The following is a 24,240-nucleotide window of genomic DNA, read 5'->3' as shown; positions in this document are numbered from 1 at the left end:
AGTTTAATGTTCGGTTCATCCTTTCTCTTCAGAATCGTTTTTTGTTTTCTGCCACCTTCTGAACAACAGAATTTGCTACATTGCTAATGTTGCTGTTCAGTTCTTCTTTTAATGAGAATGGCAGACTAACGGCAACACGGGCTCGTTGCTGCCTCCATCAGGTCAACTGTATAAATAACGCAGCTTTATCTTCATATTTGATACCCGCCACTGTGATGTGTGCCAATTAACCTGCCACTTCATGCATTTACCCGCATTTGGCCGGTGACGGGTGCTAATTGTCACACCCTGTCCTGTCTCCCCATTTGGTTCAGCCTGCGTCTCTATTAATTGCTCCCACCTGCCTCTCGTTTTCCAATCGCCCAAGCTCCCAGCCCTCTTGTATTTAAACCCCTTCAGTTCTGTGTCTCTTGGTGGATCATTGTTTCATTTTCCAGCGTGTGTTCATCATTAAAGGCTCTTACTCGTTCTGGTTTGTCTGCCTGCCTGCTTCCCTCACCCGCATGTGGATCCTTGCCACCGCTACACTCACCGGCACGCGCTGACACTAATTTCCACCCTTGGTTTATACCATCTTCCACCTTAAATGTTATTTTTGATTGTTAATAAATAAATATATCAGTTTTAAAACACAAGTTATTCTCCTTGTTTCTTTTATTGCCAGTGTATGTTTATGTAGTAGAGTCCACCTTAATATACTTTTATTTTGTAATAGGGATGTAAGAAAATATCGATATGGCAATATATTGTGATATTTTTTCCAGCGATATTTTATCGATATATAGTTAGTTGGCAGCAGTGTGCAATGACTTTTGTTTCCATCATTGAAATGTAAATCTCTCTATTATGGTACAGATAGCTCATATTAAACATGTTTAGTATCACTTTGGACTATTTATTACATTTTTCTATATTAAATTCAGTCTAAAAAAATCACTAATATCGTCTGGCTGAATGTATCGCAATATATCGTATTGTCTCCCCTTTATCGTGATACGTATCATATCGCCTTCATTTCACCAGTACACATCCATATTTTGTAATAAATCCCAAAGCCAGTTTTAAATCTGTCAGGTCCAGATGGGTTTCTTTGGTTTTGTGCATGCTCATCACAGAGATGAGCCCTTGACTTGAACTTGAGTTGCACCAATAAAAAAACTCCCAATATGACTTGAACCCACCATCTAGACTTGAGACTTGACTTGGATCATTGCTGCAGACCCCTGGTTTATAACTGGAGTGACTGGTGGACTAGATGGCAACAATCTGATAGAAGATTAATTTCAGTCATTAGTGATTTAAACCTTGACTTGGACAAGGAAAAATCGAGCTGTGGCCATTTCTGGTACATTTTTTTAATCTTGGTAGCTCTGGTTTTTGAGCTTTTGGCACGTTATAAGTTTAAACAACTCAGCAACAGCATTCTTAGAAGTCTTGCACTCTGGCGAATAAGAACAACTTGATTTTATGATAATCTTTATGTTAATCTCACCACACTCGCTCATTTTTCCGTTTGCTTCCTCCATTCAGTTTTCACAGTTTCTTCTCCTGTGTTTTTCCTTTTGGCAGGCCTCATCGCAGCAGCTGAAATTCACAACCTCTGACTCCTGTGACAGGATCAAGGATGAGTTCCAGTTTCTTCAAGCACAATACCACAGGTGCTCACTCACACACTCAGATCTGTATCGATACACACACGATCGAGCGTGCACACACACATCCCAACCCAAAAGCTGTAGCTGTACTATGTACACAGTAACTTAGACCACACGCTGCTTTGTGATCAAGGCAAATGCGCAGTAATGTCCATGTATTTGCTCTGTTACAAATGTTAATGTTTCATTTTACCTCACTCTGTTACATTGTTAAAAAAGGCACCCCTCCTCTTTAATGGACAAGTTTGTTACAAAGCCAAAAAGGACTACATTAGCTGGATACATTTGTGAGCACAAGTAATTTTTGTGTACAATTTATTATTGGTTCCGATTCCGATACCTGAATTTGGATTTCTACCGATACCGATATCATTTTGATACTAGAGGAATATTTGTTTTAATGCCATTATGATTATTGTTATGGTTGATTTTATAAGGCTATAATAAACTGTTTTCTACAAGAATAATATGTAATTGTGAGAAAGCCCTACAAGTAAGAGCCCAGCACCATGTCAGATGGAGTTCAGATGGTGCTCGCGCGGGTGCACACAGTGAGCTGCTCATCTTCTTCACGCAATGAAACCTTGCATTTTATTGGCTTTTATGTATTTTTGTTGTCTCTGATGCTTTTTTTGAATGGTATGGCTCCTCTGGTGACTTATCGAGCTGCGCTGCTTAGGCTTCGTCCTCCTGTTGATGTAGCGGCCGCTGCGCTGGGAACCTCACAGATGGCGTTGTTGTTTGGACTGCCCGTGTGCTTTCTCCCCCAAGCTGTGATGTGTCGGCCCTCTGTCCACCCCAGCTCAAGAAGGAAGCATCGTAGAAGACGGGGAAAGCAATGTAGTCGGCGCATGAGACGCCTGGACTTCCTAGATCCCTGAAGAAGCGGCTGGTCCGATTCGGCCCAGCTTGTGACCCGGTGGTTCTGAGATGTCTGATGGTTTACTCTGCACCCTGCCTGCTTTCTTCCAGGGTGGTGCTCCCCCCTATCTAGTCACACTCCTGAACAGACATTCACCATCACACGCTCTGCGCTCCTCTGACCAAGGCCTGCTCGCTGTCCCTCGTTCTAGGTGTCGTACTTGCGGGGACCGGGCTTTCTCAGTCCTAGCACTGTCACTCTGGAACCAGTTGCCACCCTCAGTTAGGCTGTCCCCATCTCTGCCAGTCTTTAAGAGTCACCTAAAAACCCACCTCCTCTGCTTGGCGTTCCCTGAACGTGTTTGAATTTGGCCCTTTTATATGTTGATTTTATTTCCCTGTTTTCATTGGTCTCTTTATCCCTTGTTTTACCCATTTGTCTTCTACTTCAATGTTTTACCTTTTTTGCACTATTTGAATTGCATCATGTTTCACATTTCTCATGTACCATGTTCAGCACTTTGGGCTTCCCGACAGGGAAGGCGCTTTATATATAAAGCTTTGATTGATTGAGTGATTGATTGATGTCCCAAAAGATTAGTTGAGATAATGAGGTCAGAAAACAACAAAATGTCTATCCTAAAAAAAAGCAACTGTAGTGTTTCTAATTGAAATTTATTCTATTTCAAGGCAGGGTTACTGGATACAAGTGCAATATGCACAATCAAAGAAACAAATCAAAGAACCAAACAGCCCAGGTCCAAATGATCACACTAGGCAGTAACACATTTTTTAAGTGTCAAACATGAAATGAAAAGGGTAAACTTCCATAAAGCTACTCCAAATAAAATGGAGGGCTGCTTCATCCAATCCCCAGAAATTAAGTTCACTGTCTTTTGTAGCATCAAAAAAGTAGTTTTCAAGTATAAAATCACACTATCAAAAAAATGTGCATCTGAAACAAATTCAGTAAGTCCTTGCTCATGTAGCAGTAAAAGAATAGTTTTCAAATGTTAAACTTTTTGAATTATAAAAGTGCAATAAGTGCACTGTAAACAAACAGCAACAATGTGCATCCGAAAAGTACAATTCAAGCATTGGAGATTTTGCATTGAAGGTGACCTGGATAAAGTTAACAGTCTGTCAGAGTCTGGAACTATTCTTGAAAACAAAATAAAAAGTTAATGCGTGAGGTACTTACATGTTGTTCATCTAATCTCACTTAAACAATGACAGGTTCTTTTTGAGGAATGTAAGCATTTCTGCTCTTTCTGCTGTCAGACGATTCTTTTTTCATCCACAAAATTGGATGCTGTACTAAACAGTCTTTCACTTTCAACACTCGTTGAAGGAGCACTCAGGAACTTTACTGCAACAGCAGCAAGGAGAGGAAAGCGGGCATGGTTGTCTGCCCAGTACTGGAAAGGGCTGTCTAGCTCACCTTTGATGCATCTTTTCCAACTAAGACCTGTCTGAGTGAAGTGATGGTTTGGATAAACTTAGGTCTTATCAGAGAACTGCATCAAACGCTAAAACCGTGCTCTGTCTCACCGAACTCTTGTGGACCCTCTTTCGGATCCGGGCCGTGGAGGATGTTGTGGTTCATCCAGATGACACCGGCGGCTGACAGGAGACATAGGTGTCGAACGGAACCGGTCCAGAGTTGCCCTCGGTACACGTGGATGGTAGAGCGTTTTATCGATGCGCTTTCTTAAGTTAATTCACTCAGAAATCAAAAGACTCGGTAATGAGTCTTCGTTAGAAGTCGCGATTCAGCTATTCTGCCTGGCTTGGCAGAAACAGCGTGAAAGGGGGGAAGAACGAGCCAACAGGCTCTGCCCCCCCTTTGGTTTTCAGGTCTGTTCTCTCTCGTTGTCCAACACGAACTGACTACAAAAGACTGAAACTTACCAAAAACCTTTCTCTTCTCAAAGCAAAACATGTGCGTCATCAAATGTGTCTGGAGTTTACTGTGGGCAAGATGTGTGTGGGTGTGTGTGAATGTTTGTGTGCTTGAGTGTGAAGGTCAGTACCACACATTCAACATTATCTACTTAAGTGTGGATTCATTAATCCATTATAATTACCCCAAAGCATAAGAACCATTCATTTGATTAAACACATTTATAATGAGCAAAATGATAATGGTTATTTTAACATTAAAATCAAGAAAAAGAAGTTTAAACTTTATGTTTTGACTTGGTCTGGGTACAACTCATGTAAACACATCTTCTGGTAGACTGCAGGTGGTTGATGTTATGGTTTCCTCCCAGACTCGCTGGCGTTCAGGTCTTAATCTGTGGGTGAAAGTTCTCAGCGACCCAGCTTTGACACAGCTGAGTCCAACACCACCTTTGTGATAGAAAACCCATATTTCCTCACGTTACATACCCCCCCTTTTTGTGACGACATGGTGGTCAAGCACAGGCCACCTGCCGTTACAAACACAATAACGTGATGTACTCGTGAAGGTAGACATCCCAGATGAAGGCAGGAACGATGAAGCGTCACCACAGGTCTCGTGTAGAAGAGAGTCTATCCTGATCAGATGATTAAGGCCAAAACTGTTGCAATCATTGTAAAGTAATCCACTTAGGAATCTTGAAAGCAGAGCTATTTCAATAGCAGTTAATTTTCATCAGCAATAATGCAAAGGTATGCAAAGGATAAGCAGCTCGTGTGCCACACGGAGCTGGGCAGGTGATGTATTCCCCAGGCGTAGTCCAGGCGAAGTCCAGCGCAGACCTCGACCCATCTCGAACCACGACCGAAGCCCCATGCGACAGGAAACCAGTTGAAGGATGGTGAAGACGACCCCTCTGATGGGATGTAGTCCATACGAGCTCGGAGAAGGAGACAAAGTGAGACAGCCCACACGATATATAGCATTTGATGCAAAACAAAGAAATCAATCAAAACCTATCTATGGGTGCCTCTGGGAAAATGTGGGTGCCTTTTGTGAATTATCTAAAGAAGAAATGTTCTGCACCCTGTTCTACGTGTCATGTAAAAACGTGATGCAGGGAAAACACAAATAAAAGAAAGTAAATCCTAACTGATATGTGAAACTCAGCAGGCTGCATTAATTAAAGGCATATATATAAAGGAAATAATCATGAAAATGAAGGGCAAATTGGCTTGTGGCCCTTTAAGGGAAATAGCAACAAAATAAAATTAAATTTGTAATCAAACATAATCATGCTACACAAAGCACTAATAAAAAGATAGAGATGTAAATCAGTTCTAAAAATGTAAATCAGTAGGTTAGTAATCCCTAAAGGTGTGAGTTAGTAACAGGACCCTGGCTGGAGGCAGGTAACCTGGAAAAAAAAAAACTCAAAGGATATCACATTTGTTAAAAATTCATCCCACAACGAGAGAATTTGTAACGGTCCACCAGTCAGTGGAAAAGAATCCGGTCAGAATAGAGTCGGTCAGAATAGAGTTTTGAATCTGGTATTGCGGACCCACAGAGAAACTTGTTTGAATTTACCTGAGGGTCCCGTTTGGAACTGGAGCGAAGCTGATGGTTTAGCTGTTAGATCAGAACCTGATTTTACCTGCTCAAAGTTGGGTTGCAGCTTTACGGAGGCGACTTTGTTGTGATCAGAAATAGTAGTGAACTGGAAATGCGAAAATGATGCTCGCAAAGCAGGAGGAGGCTCCCCACCCCCCTTTTGTTTCTCAAACTTATGCCGTGTCTGTGAGACAGGAGAAGCATAACAAAGAACAGTTCTTAAGCTCTTAAAAGCCCTAATACCAAGAAGATGCACAGTGTCACCTGAATCGTGCTGAAAGAGTAGGTGTTCAGATGTCCAAAGACCCGGAGGTGTTGGACTTGGAGGTTCTGAAAAGGAGTGATCCAAGGATGATTGTGTCACGGGTGTCAAAGCAAACCTAGCCATGTTTAGAATCAGATACAGACATGATGCTAGCTTTAGGAACATGGTCTGTCCTGAAAACTGAAGCCAAGAATACTTTATTCCCAAGAATGATGGAGGTTCCCACACAGAATCAGAAAAACCCGGTTTAACCAGAGTATTTACAGACTGACTAGAACTCCGCCCCGTAGAAGGTGCAGCACCTAACTCCGGGTCGGAGGTCAATGTTGTCAGCTGAATTGGAGGAAGGTCAGTGTCGAGTTCTGCAATGACCCGCCCGCTCGGAGGAGGCGTTCCCCCGAACCGGTTGAAGTCCGCAACGGAAAACTCAGAGCCACTCAGCACCCCCCCTTTGTCAGGAGGGGCCCCGAGCAGAGCATCACTGCACGCACCTACACCTCCCGGGCCGGGTGGCACCCCCGGGCCCGTGAGAGAGATGATCGCAGCAACCACCGAGCCACCTTTAATATCGCCACTGACCACAGGACTGCTGGAAACCGCAGGTTTTTCTGTGTCGTCGTGGTCACCTGTAAGAGAAATCACAGGAAAGAGAGCACAGAGGCCCGAGACTAAGTCACACCCCTGTGAAAGGAGAAAAGAATTGGCCACCGTATTAGCAGAGGTCACAAACTGAAAAGTGACAAGGTCATTCACATAAAGGTCAAGATGTCCGGGCACAAACCCCTTAAATGGCATGGTAGCTCCGTCCGGAGACCACAAGTGTTTCACGGCGGCTGACGTTTCCATCACGCCCCGATAAAGAAGCTGGTTTGTGCATGAAGCGGACTGGCGAGTAAAACAGACCTCTGCCTGAAGCGGTGGGTCACAGCCTGAAGATTTCACACCCATGCTGGAGAGATGTTCAGCCTTTAACATGGATGACAGAGGAGAAGCATTAGGAACCAAAGGATTAAGCACAACCTGTTTGTCAGAGAGGTTAACCATAGGTTCAAGAGATTTATTCAGCTTAAAAGCAGCAGAGAAAGTGTTGTTTATTTCAAACCTTGATGTTGATGGTGGGTTTTTTACCCCCTGGAAGAAATAAAAGTAAAGAAAAAGCGTTATGACTGTAAACAGCATGTTGCTTGAATTCACGACATGAATTGCAGACCAGAACCACCTCCGACCCAGTGCAGCTGGCACCGAACCGCAGCCACTGGTCCCCACTGTTCCCGACCGGCGGCACCCGCCTAAAACGGGCCCGTTCGGGCGGGCGGAGGGACCAGCGATGCTCGGCCGGTGAATTTCCTGCGTCTTGGCATGTTCTGGAAGCAGAACGTCAGAGAACCTTACATCAGGTGTAACAGTGCAAGAAAGATTTTGTCGTGTCTCGTCCATCTCCCATTAAGTTCAGAGCAACTCGCGTTTTTACCTTCTGAGCCGACGTAAAACTCCGGGCAGATTCCTTAATATGTCTCACACAAACAAGGACTGTCCGTAGCTTACTTAACTTTATGACACAGGGTAAAACAAGGAATTGTTGATAGAGAAATGAATACACACAACTTCACAAGATGGAAGAAAAAGGCATGGAACCGAGCAACGGAGGCTGTGAAAGCCGACCCGTCCACCGGTCCAAAATAAAAATAAAAAATAATAAACCCTACGCTGCCGTGTTGGTATCAGACGGACAAACGTAGCAAACTGTAGATTCTACACACCGTAGCGATTTACAAGAATCACCGCCAATGCGGGTTTTGTGAGGACACAGACTGACTGTGTCAGAAATGATGACAATTTAACGGGACGCGTGCCCTATTTGTCTAACTGTGGCGCTAGCTTAGCTCTCCGGCTAGTTCTAGCGTTCTTTGTCTGTAGCGACCAGACTTAAATTTTCCCGATTAACAAGTAGGCATCTCGCTCCACTTTTAATACGGACTTTAAAAAAAAACGTACGCAATCTGAATGCAGTAACGCGTAACGGCTGTGCCTCGCTTTACGACGTTTACCGAGCAGTCAAGCTCCGGCAGGTGTCACCGAGCATTCCGTTTAAAAAGCGCACGCAATCTGAATGCAGTAGAAACTCCTTTCACAATAGCTCGCCCACAGTGTCAACACACTGAGACGAAAGGTGTCCGAGAATTCAGTCTCGGTTCTGAGGTTCGGAGAATATAGTGATAATTTTAGGAACTGAGGATAAGCTGCACGGTAGCTCACCCAGCGATGATCAGAGCGGAAACGGAGCGTTCCGACCTGAGGTTAGATTGGAGACGCGGCGGCGCGTCAAAATGGACAGAATTTAGTCAAAAGCACAACTCACACGTTCGCTCCGAAGGCGAAGATGGGATAAATCAAAGTTAGGTCTGTAATTTGCGGTCAATTTGAGATCGGAGATCTTCCCGGCCAAGTTTCCACCAGGACGACGCCTCGCGGAAGAGTGACTTCAACGGAACAATTTCCGGTTAATTTCAAAATAAGACATCAAAGTGAAACACAGAGAAAAGCGTTGTTTGTAGCTTTTAGATGTAAGAAATCAGACATATCGCAGATATAGAAGACTGGATACGCTCGCCATTAAATGTAGCGTTATGGATTTATGCTCTTTTATGAAAGAGGAACCATGCTACGTATTAATTCGGAATATTAATTTTAATAAATCAATAACCAAATTTTATATTGTTCAGAAGACTCAAAGGTTGTTTTCATCCATAAACTGCCGATAATATCTGAGTGTCTGTGTTTCAGTTCAATGAGGAAACAAGTTTGAAGGATTAAAAGTTTTAATTCTTCAAATTAAACTAATGATTTTGAAAATTGACAAACAGGAAATAACAATCACATTGGCAACTTTGTGGGACAATCTTTTAACAGTTTATATGCTGTTCTTGCTCAAATAGACCTTCTGGTGAATTTATGAAGATTGAGAATGTTGTGACATGAATGCGTGTGTGAGTCTGATTTTGCTTCAAGAAGAAACAGGTGTCTGAGTGAAGTGATGGTTTGGATAAACTTAGGTCTTATCAGAGAACTGCATCAAACGCTAAAACCGTGCTCTGTCTCACCGAACTCTTGTGGACCCTCTTTCGGATCCGGGCCGTGGAGGATGTTGTGGTTCATCCAGATGACACCGGCGGCTGACAGGAGACATAGGTGTCGAACGGAACCGGTCCAGAGTTGCCCTCGGTACACGTGGATGGTAGAGCGTTTTATCGATGCGCTTTCTTAAGTTAATTCACTCAGAAATCAAAAGACTCGGTAATGAGTCTTCGTTAGAAGTCGCGATTCAGCTATTCTGCCTGGCTTGGCAGAAACAGCGTGAAAGGGGGGAAGAACGAGCCAACAGGCTCTGCCCCCCCTTTGGTTTTCAGGTCTGTTCTCTCCCGTTGTCCAACACGAACTGACTACAAAAGACTGAAACTTACCAAAAACCTTTCTCTTCTCAAAGCAAAACATGTGCGTCATCAAATGTGTCTGGAGTTTACTGTGGGCAAGATGTGTGTGGGTGTGTGTGAATGTTTGTGTGCTTGAGTGTGAAGGTCAGTACCACACATTCAACATTATCTACTTAAGTGTGGATTCATTAATCCATTATAATTACCCCAAAGCATAAGAACCATTCATTTGATTAAACACATTTATAATGAGCAAAATGATAATGGTTATTTTAACATTAAAATCAAGAAAAAGAAGTTTAAACTTTATGTTTTGACTTGGTCTGGGTACAACTCATGTAAACACATCTTCTGGTAGACTGCAGGTGGTTGATGTTATGGTTTCCTCCCAGACTCGCTGGCGTTCAGGTCTTAATCTGTGGGTGAAAGTTCTCAGCGACCCAGCTTTGACACAGCTGAGTCCAACACCACCTTTGTGATAGAAAACCCATATTTCCTCACGTTACATATGTCTACATAGCATAGTTTTTTTTTCATTACTCCAGTCAATTTTAACTCGTGGTCTTAGTTGCTGTGTGTATAAAATGAATAATCAGCCGAATATGTTTCTTAACAAGACAAGAAATCAAGAAGAAGCAGTAGCTATCACCTATCACCAAAAGCACTGATAAACTAAAGCCCAAAGGATCATGCCAGGCCTCTTACTTGTACATGGGCTTTAACAGATCGTTTGTCTCTGAATAGGATAAACCGAGCAGCTAAAAGTAGTTCAGGTAGAGTTTTAGATGTTAACATTACAAGTACATCAAGTTACCTATTATGTCCTTTTAAAGTCAACAACAATAACAAACAACCAAGAACACAAGATTCTCAAAAAAAATCAAACTAAAGATGTGCTGCCATTTTGAAACTAAGTAAAGAACAAAATATTGAAAGGGTCTCAGATGTTGACCTTATTAAAAGAAAGTTGTACAGCTTCCTAACATTTGAGTCAAATGTTCTCTATTCTGCATAAAATAAAACAAAATCATATGCCTTATAAAGGAAAAAAGTTTAGCATCTACCATTTTCTATTCATAACGTTTTAAGCATAACAAGTTTCTATCTACTTCAGCTGGATTTGCTGTAGGGCCAAAACTGTAGAATTTTTGAACACACAAATTTTTTAAAGACACCTTGTGTATTTGTTAAGCCATAAGCTATCATCTTGTTTTTAGTTTTAGATGGCACATAACAGATCACACTTCAAACTAGAAGCTTATTATGGGTATATTAGAGCAGCAGCCCTAGTTGTATTTTTCATAATAAATCTTGACAGAAGAACGAAATTAAAGGTTTGGTCTATTTTAGTCCTCATTAATACAATTCGTCTGATTGTGACAGATAAAACAAAACGTTGTTGGAGTCATCATTGGCAAAGCTCACTAGCAAAAACAATGGCCTGTGGCCTATATTTGATAATTCACCTTCTCTAGTTCTAGAATCCCCCAAGTTGCTTTACAACACAATCACCCGTTCACACACTCATTCACACAATGGTGGTGTTGAGCTGGGGTGCACTGACAGAGGTGAGGCTGCCAAGCACAGGCATCACTAGTTCCTCTGACCACCACCAGTAGGCAATGTTGGTTAAGTGTCTTGCCCAAGGACACGACAGTGACAGACTGAGTGGGGCTCGAACCTGCAACCTTAACTGCTCTGCCACAGTTGCCCCAAAAGAACTTAAGGACAGACTGTGCTTGTGCCGTTTAAAGCCGGGCGAACACTGTGCAACTTTTTTAAATTTTTTGAGCGAATTTTCCCCTCGTGCAAGAATCTACAATATCGGTGCGAATTGTGCGCTGAGCTTTGTGTAGTATAAAGGGGTAACAAGAAGCGATTAACGCCACGTAACCAGCTACCTATCAGCAACCGTGACGTCACACAGATTTCTGGCGTGTTTTATATTTTGCTCGTCCCTTGTGTTGTATCACACTGTTGAAGTGGTGCTGTGAGTGGCTGCGACCCAAAAAGTACCAGAATTGCTCACGGCACATGCACAAACATGCGTCAACACGGCTCGCCAGCTATTTCCCTATTAACACACGTTGTCGTTTTTATTTATACACTTTTGTTATGCACGCAATGACAAGGATTGTCAAGAAACCGTGTTTTGCCATTCTTATGTCAAATTAAACTCATCACAAAACATTGATTTACCCCCATAAATCCCTGTATCCTCCTACAGCACTCCCGAAGGACAACAGGCATCAGTAACAACACAAAAAAAGTCAGACGTGTTGTGTAAAAACTGCATTTTGTGGGTCCGACATGTTGCTACCAGACGTACAGTGTGAGCACGACTCGTGCGATTTTTCTCTGCGAGGAAGTCATACAGTTTGAGCTGAAACCGAATCCTGCAAGTGAAAAAGTTGACAATATCCACCCAGCTTAATGTAAGCGAGATCCAGAGCTCCATCTACTGCAGGTTTTATGACAGAATCCAGGCAAAAGAATCTCTTTACTAAAGGCTGTTTGATTGCCATTTTGCATCTGGGACACTTTCCTTGTAGTTAAAGTTAAAGTCCCATAGTCATCATCACCCACTGTTGAAATTCGACTTCGCATTTGACCCATCCCCATGGAGGGGAGCAGTGAGCTGCAGCTGTGGCCGCACTCGGGCAGTATTTGGTGGTTTAACCCCCTAATATAACCCCTTAAAACTGAGTGTCAAGCAGGGGGGGGGCATTGGGTCCCATTTTTAACATCTTTGGTATGAACAGACCAGTAATCGAACCCCAATCTCCCAGTCCCAGGGCAGACTTTCTACCACTAGGCCACTGAGCTGGGTTATGATAATATAAGATTAGTATCCCATATGGGGGGGGGGGAAACAATACATACAACATAGACCTTTAGAAAACAGACAACTCAAAGGCCTAAGGTATTTTTTCTTGCTCTTTATATTCAGGCAAAATTAAATATTCTAGTGTTGGCAATTCCTCTTAATTCATTTCAAAAACAGTCTGTACCAACAACCTAAATTTGAGTGTTTTTTTCTACTGCTAGTTCCACATTACATGATCCATCATAAGGAACAGAAAAAATATTCAGATGTTTTTAGGAAATAATAAAGTTGCCTGCTGTAAAATGTACTATTAACTCAAGGGAGCCCACGGTGGTGTGATAAATTTAGATGTGCACCTTTGTTCTACTTCCTCCTCGACTTCATCACTTCACTGTACACTCGGCTGTTCATTGTTTAATTTCTAAATCACTTGGATATTGATCTTCCTGTACTGCCTAAATGCTGCTCCAGCTCCAGAGGTCTGCAGTATCTCCAACGTCTGAACTTCACTGATCTGTTTGATAGCGGTTCTAAAGAAGGGAATGCCACAGGGTTCGCATCTCACTTAGAAATCATCTCTTTGTAGGAAAGGAGCCTTTGAAGCTTGCCTACCTTCCTTCCGGAGGAACTTGGTTTGTTCCTCTGTACATGTGCTCCCAGAACCTTACAGAGATTTGCCTTTGCTAGTTGCAGAGACAGTGAAAGACACATGAAAGCTGAACATACTGTGTGTAAAATCCCTGCTGTGGTCTGATCACTCTTGTATGGAGGATTCTGATGCTGCAATAATGCCCTTCAATCTTTTTTCTTCCCCCTCGCCTTTGGTTTTGTTATTCCCACAACAGTGAGCAGTGCCGTTTAACCCTCTTCAGAGACTGAGGTCGCAGTTAAAAGAAAACCTCTTTTGTCTGAGCATACAGAACATGCACACAGTGCCTATTGACTCAGGAGGAGGGATGGGGCGCGGGTCTAGGGTGCCACAAACGAGGCTTTGTAGCGCTCTGCTGCTACGCTTAGCTTGTCTGTTGCTGAAGACTTTAAAAGGCAAATGTTCTGCAGGCGTTCCCCTGGGTGTAGCGTTGTAGCTGTCGTTGTCTTCCTCTTCACGCCCCCTCCCCTCCCAACTCACTCTCCATTTCTACCACCTCTTCTCCCCTCCCCTATTTCACGTGCATAAATAGATCAGGGAATACATAAATCAAAATAAAGATGACAGCAGGAGCGATTTAGAGACGGAAGGAACAGCAATAAAACTCCATCAAAGTGTCGTTTGAGAACAGCGGTGCAGACCCCGGAGCTGCTGAGCAGCAATCAGCGGAGGCATGGAGCCAATCCACGTTAGGCTGCCAGTGAGGACACCTGTCGTCATGACAACTTGTTATATAGTCTACTCGTATACACAGGGATAGTAGAGGTTTTTAAGTAGGAGTCAAAGGACGGGTTTTAGGTAAGTGGACACTGCTCATTCGCATACTGGATTAGGCAGTACAGTAGAATAGGACCTCCCATTGCAGTAAAAAGTAAATTTCATCCCCTGTAAGTGTTAGGTAGGACTACATTTTTTATAGAATTGATCGGTTTTAGCTTTTACATTCTCCTTAAGAGATGGTTCATTAAATGTGTTGTGATTGAAAGTCTTAATAAAATTTGAGGTATTTGTTTTCAGCAGTTTTGATGGCATGACAAATAAGGTTGTGCTGTCTCATCAGCTCATCCATTCTTAAAAGCTCATTCTTTTTTCCTGATATCCTTTATTTTATGTTCACTAAATACTTAGTGAAATCTCCCCTTGAACTTTACTTTTTGAGAGGGTTTTTGTATTTTTCCCTCAGTTTGGTAGTCAAGAAATATAGACAGTAGAAGAAGCAAAATACTTTTGCTCTGCACATCTAGCCATGCTCTTTTGAAACCTCCACATTCCTGACCTGTCTGGTGGTGGGCCAATCAAAGCGCTCAATTGATTTGGTGGGCCAATCACAGCGATGTACCATTTTGGTGAGCCAATCGCAGTGCTTTACCATTTTTTGTGAGCCAATCACAACGACCTACCGTTTTGGTGGGCCAATCACAGCGATCTACTGATTTGATGAGCTAATCACAGCTATATCGGTCTTGAGGGCCAATGAGAGCACTCTATCGATTTGGTGATCGGGATGATGCAACGGAGTGGAACATCTGAGACACATGGCTCGTTTGAATCGGCTTTGGCATCAACTTTGGACTATTTTAGACTTGGGCTTTTATTGAATCAAAAGCAGATAGAGGTACTTATAAGTCCTTTATTTAGAAAAAGGATATATTGACGTCTTTTTAGACGGTGTATGGCGGACTGCCCTGTTGACTGACATCCGTAGCAGTGAGTACATCACATTGTTCCTTGTCCAATAGCATGCAGAGGCAGTTTGAAAGGCAACTCTCTCAACTGAACTTACCCTCTGGGTCGTGGCCAGACCATACATTTACAAATATAGGATTGCTTGCCAGGCTACTAGTAAGGATGAGCACTCAGTTGCGTTGACATTGCCGATGTATTTTTTTGTTGTTCCAAATGTGATCACTATAATCTTTCACATCATCAAGCCAAAAGCACAGTGATTCTACAAAATACAGTTGTGGAAGGGGATATAGCTGAAAATCCTATTTTCCACGTAGTAATCAGTCTCTCTTCTGCTACCCTATTACTTAGGATTTGACTTTGCTTCGATAACTCCACAGTCAACAAAAGAAAATGCAAAACTGAGAAAGCTGACAACGTTTTTTGTTTATTTTTTTGGGTCAATTGAGCTCAGACACTGGAGAAAAGCACTTCAGCTAACTATCATAGGTAAACATGTAAAATGGTAAATGGCCTGTATTTATAAAGCACCTTCTTGGGTTCCAAGGAACTTCACAACAAAACCAGTCATTCACCCATTCATGCACTGGTAGTATTGAGCTACAATGTAGCCACAGCAGTCCTGGGGCACCCTGACAGAAGCAAGGCAGCCGTACACTGGTGGCACTGATCCCACCCACCACCACCAGCAGGCATGACTGTGGCAGACTGAGTGGGGCTCACACCCGCAACCCTCCATTCATGGGGCGGGCACTTAACGCCTCTGCCACCGTCACACCAGGAGAAAAATGCAACTAAAACACATAGCAAGTTATATAAACCTAGCCAATTGCATATTTATTTGCACTTGGTCAAATTTCAAGCACATTAGCTCTTCCTCGGGGCTTATGACAATCTAAGCCTCACTTTTGTGAGGTTTTTCCTTATTGAGCATAGCTAGGTTTAACCTTGACATGGCTCGTGTGCCATAGGTCTCATAGGTCTGACTGGCCTAAACATAACTGCACAGCACTGCCAGAAAGGACACAGTGGACTGCTTTTCTTGAGGACGCTTAGGTCCTTCAGTGTCTGTAGCAAGATGCAGCAGATCTTCTACAAGTCTGTTGTTGAGTGTAATCTCTTCAGCCATCGTCTGTTGGGGTAGTAGCATCAGAAGCAGGGACCTGAAAAGGCTCAGCAGCCTAATATAAAAGGCTGGTTCTGTTCTGGGGACGACTGTGGAACCACTGGAGGAGATAATGCAAAGAAGGATTCTCCAGAGAATCAAGAAAATTATGGACAACCCTGAGCATTCTCCTCACTAGACTGTCCGACAACGGAAGAGTGTCTTCAGTCAGAGGCTTCTTCAGTTTCGCTGCAACACTGACTGCTACTGGAGATCCTTCCTGCCAACAGCCATTGTAATATACAATAACTCTTTGATGACTTGATTATTATTATTCTGAGCTACTACAGCAATCAATTTCCCTCTGGGATTAATAAAGTATTTTTGAATTGAATTCCTTCAGAACTGTTAGTAATACACCAAATCTTAGAAATACACCTGTGATGTAGTGCTGATTTAGAAAAGTAGGCTCAGTATGTAGGTTGTCTCAGTTTATGGAGTGGAGGACAGGAGATAAGTACTTTCCAGTCCTGCACAGAGATGCATGGTTACCTCAGTATTATAATTGACAGCAGAACGTTATTGATGTGCAGCAGTCTCTTCTTTGTGATATTTTAGTGAAGTGATATTATCTTACATCCTTACTACATATATTTCAGGTTTACGGTCCCATCTGTAAAAATCCAGCGTTTTTTGCATACATTTCAAACTTGCCCGCTTGTGCCCCAGAAAGAACAACACCAGAGCTATTTTTACAGACTTTTTCTACGTGTGTGTCATTTGATCTAGAACGGTTATCAGTTGTCTTTGATCATGCTCTTGTAAAGGCTTATGAAGGAGGAAAACATTGTATTTAAATATATATATATATATATATATATATATAATTTTGATTTGAGATAAACAATATTGTCTCTGTATTTTGATGTAGTGTTAAAGAGGTGAACATTTTCTTCATCTTTTGTATTTTAAAAGGGAGCTTGTTTATTTTTTATACATTCTAAAAACATCATTTTAAATAAAAATGAGGAGTATCGTAAAAGAAGTATTATTGATATTTTATGTATTTACCAAATTTTACAACAAACCACTCGTAACCTGGTGAATTGTCCTGTAAAACCTGTGGTATAAATGAAAAAAGTGTTTGTTTTTTAAATAGATAAAATGTCAGTTAAGGTACATTTCCATTTGATTTTAACTAAGACGATTCCATTTCAGTGAAATCTTTTCTCTCATAGTAAAAAGCTTCAACTCACAACAATGAACACTCAGCCAAGTCTAAAATGACAGCATCTGGTGTGATAATTGTTTTTTAAGAATCCCTACCAACAGTGTGTGTACGGATGTTCACACACCAATGAATGTGTGTGTTTTCTGACTGCCAGTTAAGACTAACCATGATGAAGACTCTGCCAGCAGTCGCTATAATCGAGCTGTCATTCCTGCAGACAGCTGAGGAGAATATCCCAGCGTAAATATACACACCATCAAACAGGCAACAGACTTATCTGGAATCTAAACCTTTCCGCCATATGTCTGAGTATATTTTATTAAACCACACCGAGTTCTCAGAATAAATTATGCTTTCTGAATCAGGTACTAACCGGGTTTTTAAGTCAAACTTGCAGACAGGCTGATTTTGTCATTTTATTTGACACGTAGGCAGACTTGTTGACGTGTTCTCCTTTGACATGTCGCCTTGCGTGACATCAGCTCTGACATGATTACGGTTAATGGCTGTCGTAAGGTTTCGGGGAATGCTGTAGCAGTGCATTGAGACTTTTCTGCTTTGCTGCAGCTTCTCTGAACAAGAAAACAGATTTTATAGATTCTGGAGTTCAGAGCAAGTTCATCTAATCTAAACCAGAACCAGTTCAAAACTCTCCTGTCAATCAGCAGCTGTCAAATGCCGTCACCACCTTCTAAAGGTGAAGATATGGGTGGTGGTGATAATAGAGGTGACAACGATGATATAGATTGTAGCGGTGATGGAGATGATGATGGGCTGGTAATGATGAAGATGGATGAGGAGGTTTTAGAGATGATGGAGTTAATGACTGTGCGCTGGTGAAAGTTGAGGTAATGATGATAAAGGGGGTTAAAAAAAGTTATTTCGTGTCAGCACTTTAGAAGAGTGTCTGCGTGAAAAAGAGTTTCTGACTTTGTTCGTCTTCTGTTTCTCTCCTCAGTTTGAAGCTTGAATGTGACAAGCTAGCAAGTGAGAAGTCAGAGATGCAGCGTCATTATATCATGGTGAGTTGTTCTGTGTTTTGTTTTGTTTCGGTGTGCAGGGTTTCCCCCAGCACTTTATAAGCCTGGCGGCCCGCCAGGCTACGCATCATGCCCCACCATCCTCCCCGACCCTACCGTGTCTACACGAACGGCGCAACAAAACTAGAGCCCTCCATTAGCTGATACTGGTGAGAAACAGCAGCGGAACGTGTGCAACCCCCGCACTCACAGAGGAGAGCTGCGGGACGGAGCGCGCTAGCCTCCACCCCCACCCCACCCCCACACACCTCCACGTTCACACTCTTTCCTTTTCATGGGTTCAGTTTTTCTGATGTTTAAGGATTTGTCTTTTCTAGGTACTTAATACTGGTTATCCATTTTCTGAAAACATTAATTAAAGTTTTGCACCATAAAAATGTGTTTAGGATATTTTCTGTGCTTAGAATTTATACAAAATTGACATTTGAGCATCAAAACAAGATCATAGTTGGTAAGGCTGGGCGATATATCGATATTTTTAAAATATCTATAATTTTTAAACAAGATACAAGGTGACTTTATATCCAGACATGAAAATCCCTCACCTTTCGGCGAAATTTGCCGTTTTGAATCCAAAATAGGTCACCTGCTTGATTCATGTAGATCTGATGAGAAAATATTTGGGGGGGCGTCAAGGGGCAGAGGGCTCTGTTTAACTAATCTGTGAAATATTGCAGTGGACTTTTAATCCTCCTGACAGGTACCATTCCTGAGACCCTACACTAGAAACTGTAATGAATAATAAAAATAATCCGCTGGAACCAGTGACGCGTGACCGGAAGTTTACCTGATTTCAAAATAATAGAACAAGCCGGTTAGCTTACAACGAGCATTGTAAACGTAGCATATCTGCTATACATGATTTTCGGAATACTGCTACCTGATTGGTTTGTGCTGATCAGAGCGTGAGTGAGCTGACCCAAGGACAGTTACAACAGAATATATCTTTTGCTCGGCGATTTGATTTGGGCTTGGTCGGATGGATGCTGAGAAGTTCGAGTCTTGGCTAAAGGTAAGGTTGATTAACACTGACTTTTCGTTACACTATGTTGGTTTTCTTTCTGTGATTTGGTCCGCGGCTGGCGGTAGCTCGGTTGGAACCGGTGTTCTGACTATCTGTGCTTCCTCGTCGACATCCTACCGCAGCGTGTTACGACAGTTTTGCTCTTGTTTATAGTCGAGTAACACTCTTTTAAAGCACGGTTTATTTTAAATAGGTGATATTTCTCAATAAATACAGAACTGTAGTATAAATGTACAGTGTTTATCGTGATTTATTTATGAAAGACCATTTGTCATAATTCCATGAATGACTGTAAACAATGGGAGAAATTTCTTGTTTACAGTATAATAACGATATTCTACAAGCCATTTACAAGCTAACTGTCATGTAAACATAAAACAAGTTGTAATATAACAACTTTCAGGTGAACAGCCTGTGACGTAGTAATCAGTCTGCACATGCGCATTTCCCCAAGGATTTCCCCAATTTGCACAAACTGATGAAGGCTGAGGAGCTAATTCCCTGTACAATTTGTCACTGGCTATGGTGCTGGCCGGTCACTTACTGTGTCAGCAAAGAACCAACACCCTGACAGCTGGAAAATGTTTTCGGTTGTTGCAGCTACCACCTTTAATCACTAGATGTCACCAGAGTGTGTTCCACATTTGACTTTTAAAGGTACTATATGTTCACACTGTGTAATTAAAGGTATACTAAATTGAGATTGTTACTTTAACAGACATGGGTGCCATATGGTAGGGAAAAGTTATGTCAAATCTAAGGGCCCAAACCAATTCCCCCCCCCCCCCCCCCAACCCACACTCACACTTTTACTCAAGGTATTACGCTCACCTTTTTCCCCCCTGACCTGTTTTCATGCCTATATATCTTTATATCAACATAACTGGTCAAACTACTATGCTAGCGACTAGCCGCTATGCTAACAATTAGCCTCTATGCTAGTGACATGTTGCTCCGTCTCTAAGTGGTTATTACGTTTATTCTCACAAGTTTGCTCAATCTGAGAGCCTCTGGGTAAATGTGCTGCTCTAAACTTTGCATTTGTCATCCTGGTTTTTAATTATTTGGGGACGTTTAATGCCAACTTAAGTTCTGTTTTTCCATCCTGCTCATGCAGAGACGAGCCAAACCCCTCCCTCCCCTGTGTAATCGGGAAACATCTATGGATAGCCGGAGTGACCTCAAACGTATTGTAAGGGTTTGAATAGTAAACTCTAGGGTTAACGTTTTATTTTGAAGGCGAGCTCAACGGGTGAGAGATGTTGTTCTGTTTTTTTGCGCTCTGGTTAGCTATGCTAGTAAATACTCCGTTACGAGTGATTCTGTTGAAAAAGTTAAGTTTGTGAGGCTTGGGTTTCGGCAACAGTAGCCCGAAAATAATCCTCATAAGAGAGCAACCAGAGACTCTACAGTATACTTGCTTATATGAGTCAATACTGTTATATTCTAGCAACGTTTGCCCTAATAACTAATAACTCCATGGTGCATGACCCATGTGATCTTCAGTAGATGCAATTACATCATCATAAATTTAGCTTAACATGATAGATGCAATATACGAAATGGGCCACCTCTAGATGAAATTTAAATAATTTTACATTAATTATAAAATATAATTAAAAAGTGCCTGTGGGACATTTGATAAACCTCTAGCTCTCAAGTGTGTGTGTATGTGTGTGTGTGTGTGTGTGTGTGTGTGTGTTAGCAGACAGCTGTACCAGTATTTCTAAAGCTCAAACTGGCAGAGAATAGGCACTAAGGTTAAAGTTTGACAAGAATCAATACATTTTCATGCATTTAATCTACTGATTTATGAATATAATTTCTCAAAACGGCTTGAAGTGAGTTAACTTGTAAATGTTTTACAGGAGGAAAAATATTGAGATATATATCGTGTATCGAAATTCAGCTAAAAAATATCGAGATATAAGTTTTCGTCCATATCGCCCAGCCCTAATAGTCAGAATGCAATTGCCCTGCATTGTTTATTTTTCAGTATGTCAAAGTCTTATAGGATGAGAATCTTCTAATCACCTTTTTCCACGAGTGTATTTGGCATGACTCAACTCCTACACTCAACACATTTATGATGGTTTTTAATTACAGTAGCGTGAGATTATCTGTACTTGATGCAAAGGTAGTGTGAAGTGATCTGAACACAATGCAGTCATTAACAGGAAGTAGGGCTGGGGGATATATCGATATTTTTAAAATATCAATATAATTTTTGAACAAGACACAAGATTACTTTATATCTTTATATCAATATAACTGGTCAAACTGCTACGCTAGTGATTAGCCGCTATGCTAGTGGCATGTTGCTCTGTCTCTAAGTGGCTATTACATGTATTCTCACAAGTTTGCTCAGTCTGAGAGCCTCTGGGTAAATGTGCTGCTCTAAATTTTGCATTTGGCGTCCTGGTTTTTAATTATTTGGGGACGTTTAATGCCAACTAACTTCTGTTTATCCGTTCTGCTTGTGCAGAGCTGGAGAGACGAGCCCAACCCCTCCCTCCCCTGTGTAATGGGAAACATCTACGGATAGCCGGAGTGGCCAAATGACCTCAAACGTGTAAGGGTTAGAATAGTAAACTATAGGGTTAACGTTTTATTTTGAAAGCGAGCTCAACGGGTGAGAAATGTTCCAGTTCCGGTTCCATTTTTTTCTGCTCTTGTTTGCAATGCTAGTAAATACTCTGTTACGAGCGATTCTATGGAAGAAGTTGAGTTTGTAAGACGTGGGTTACGGCGACACTAATAACTCCATGGTGCATGACCCATGTGATCTTCAGTAGATGCAATTGCATCATCATACATTTAGCTTAACATGATATTTTTTTTTCTCTGGACAAGAAGTATTCAATATGGCCCACCTCTAGATGAAATTTCAATAATTTTACATTAATTATAAATATATAAATAAAAGTGCCTGTGGGACATTTAATAAACATCTAACTGTGTGTGTGTGGGTGTTAACAGACATCTGTACCATAGAATAGGCACTAAGGTTAAAGTTTGACAAGAATCAATACATTTTCATGCATTTAATCTACCATTTTATGAATATAATTTCTCAAGACAGCTTGAAGTGAGTTTACTTGTAAATATTTTACAGGAGGAAAAATATTGAGATATATATTGTGTATCGAAATTCAGCAAAAAGATAAAGATATAAGTTTTCGTCCATATCGTCCAGCCCTAACAGGAAGCTATGGTTTGTCTTGGGGAAGGAGAAGTTAAGCTGAAAGACAAAGCTCTTGATTTGCTGGTGGTCTCCATTCAAACCCTGTCCTATGGTCATGAAGTTTGGATGATGACAGAAAAATCTGAATCCTGGAAACAAGCAAACAAAATAAACTTCCTCAGTAGCAGGACCTTAGAAATGAAGTGGGGAGCTCAGAATATGAGGGGGTGTGGTGGATATCTTTTAAAAATGCCTTCTGGTTGCCTTCTGGACATTTTCTTGACACTTCCCACTGGGAAGAGATTTAGGGAAATCCAGTAATTACTGGAGGGATTATATATTCTGTCTGACCTGGGAACACCCTAGAATCCCTCAGACAGTACTGGAGAGTGTCACCAGGCTGAATGATGTCTGGGTTTCCTTCCTGGACCATTACCATTATAGCCCAACCTTGGATAAGTGGTGGAAATTGATGGATGGAATATCTTGCAACAAAACCATTGAAACCAATTGACCACTGAAAGTTTACTGTGGGATCTGACATTACTGTCAGCACCAAATCTTTAAAGTCCTGTTATTTTCAAGCTTGGTTGCTTTATGAAATGGATGGCACGCTCAATTAGATTATTATCTTTAAACTTTAGAACATTATAAATGCTTTCTGTTCCTTAAATCCTAAATTCTTCTTCAACTTAAATAAAGGAATTGAGCTTCATTGCTTCAGAACAGTGGGTGATTTGGTTGGTTAGCATGGTGTTGTTGTATAGAAATATTGTATTTATCTTCATATGTCTTTGGTTCTCTTGTATATTAGTTATTTCTTGTGTTTTTTTTTATTGTCAGTGTTTTTCATCTTCCTTTGTGTCTGCATATACAGTACACCTCCCAAACACACAAACACAGTGATGCTCGCATGCTCTCTGCTCCACCTCAGGGCTCGTCTCATTGTTGCTAGCCATAGCTGTGTTGCCGTCTGATGTTTTACCTCTAATTGATCCTCTGACTGACTTTAATCTCATCTAATCTCTACCACTGTGCTGCTCTCCACCATCAGCAGGTCAACAGAGACACACAAACTGTAGATGCACTTATTTTATTTTTCAGGCCAGCTTGAAGACACACAGCTCAACACACACATTCAGCCATTATTAGCTCACAAAGCCTCAGTCATAAACAAAATGTGAAGAACCCTCAAAGGTGTGGATCACTGAAAAAGCATTTTTTAATGATTGGTTCTGATTATAATCGGTCACTCAGTTTTTCATGCAGGCTGAACATGAAAATAGTCTCCTACACCTATCTCCTGCATTAGCTTCTGAGAGACAATAGACGATAAAACTCTAGGATTTGCAAAGCCTGCAGATCAACGTCACAATGTCACTTAACATTCATAGACTCACCCATCTTGACCCATGTGCACGGGTCGTTCCACTGCCCTCCATTTCCGTGAGAGCATTGGGGTTGGATTGCACACAGAGTTTTTCACTACCGCCCATGACAGAGGTGGAGGGGCGCGCGGGTCGTTAACGCTATGGTACGTCACCTGTGACTGCGGGAGAGGGGGGTGGGAAGTGGACACTTGGCCTGGCGGGAGACCAAGCAAGGCCCGGTGGCCCACTAGGCTTATAAAGAGCTTATAAAGAGCATTCCTACCTGAGACCACAGCAACTGTATTGATTAAACAAGTTTCCCATGCCTTTAATGATCAGGAAAACTCTCAGCAAGCAGACATCGTCAACATATAGGAGAGAATAGAAAATTGAGG

The 24,240-nt window shown here is 41.8% G+C and overlaps 1 protein-coding gene across 2 annotated transcripts in view; it reads left to right on the top strand.

The window, feature by feature from the left end:
- tle5 (TLE family member 5, transcriptional modulator) overlaps positions 1-24,240 on the top strand; it is a 69,032-nt gene that overhangs the window by 27,410 nt on the left and 17,382 nt on the right. For both annotated transcript variants that reach the window (XM_015971397.3, XM_015971396.3), the window contains exons 2-3: positions 1,570-1,658; positions 18,186-18,249. In XM_015971397.3, coding sequence (XP_015826883.1) covers positions 1,570-1,658; positions 18,186-18,249 — 153 coding nt within the window. The remainder of the gene's footprint in view (positions 1-1,569; positions 1,659-18,185; positions 18,250-24,240) is intronic.

The sequence above is a fragment of the Nothobranchius furzeri genome, chromosome 8, assembly GCF_043380555.1.
Source record: "Nothobranchius furzeri strain GRZ-AD chromosome 8, NfurGRZ-RIMD1, whole genome shotgun sequence".
In the NCBI taxonomy this organism is placed as follows: domain Eukaryota; kingdom Metazoa; phylum Chordata; class Actinopteri; order Cyprinodontiformes; family Nothobranchiidae; genus Nothobranchius; species Nothobranchius furzeri.
Note: the sequence above shows the minus strand (reverse complement) of the source record. Positions and strands in the feature narration are given on the sequence as shown.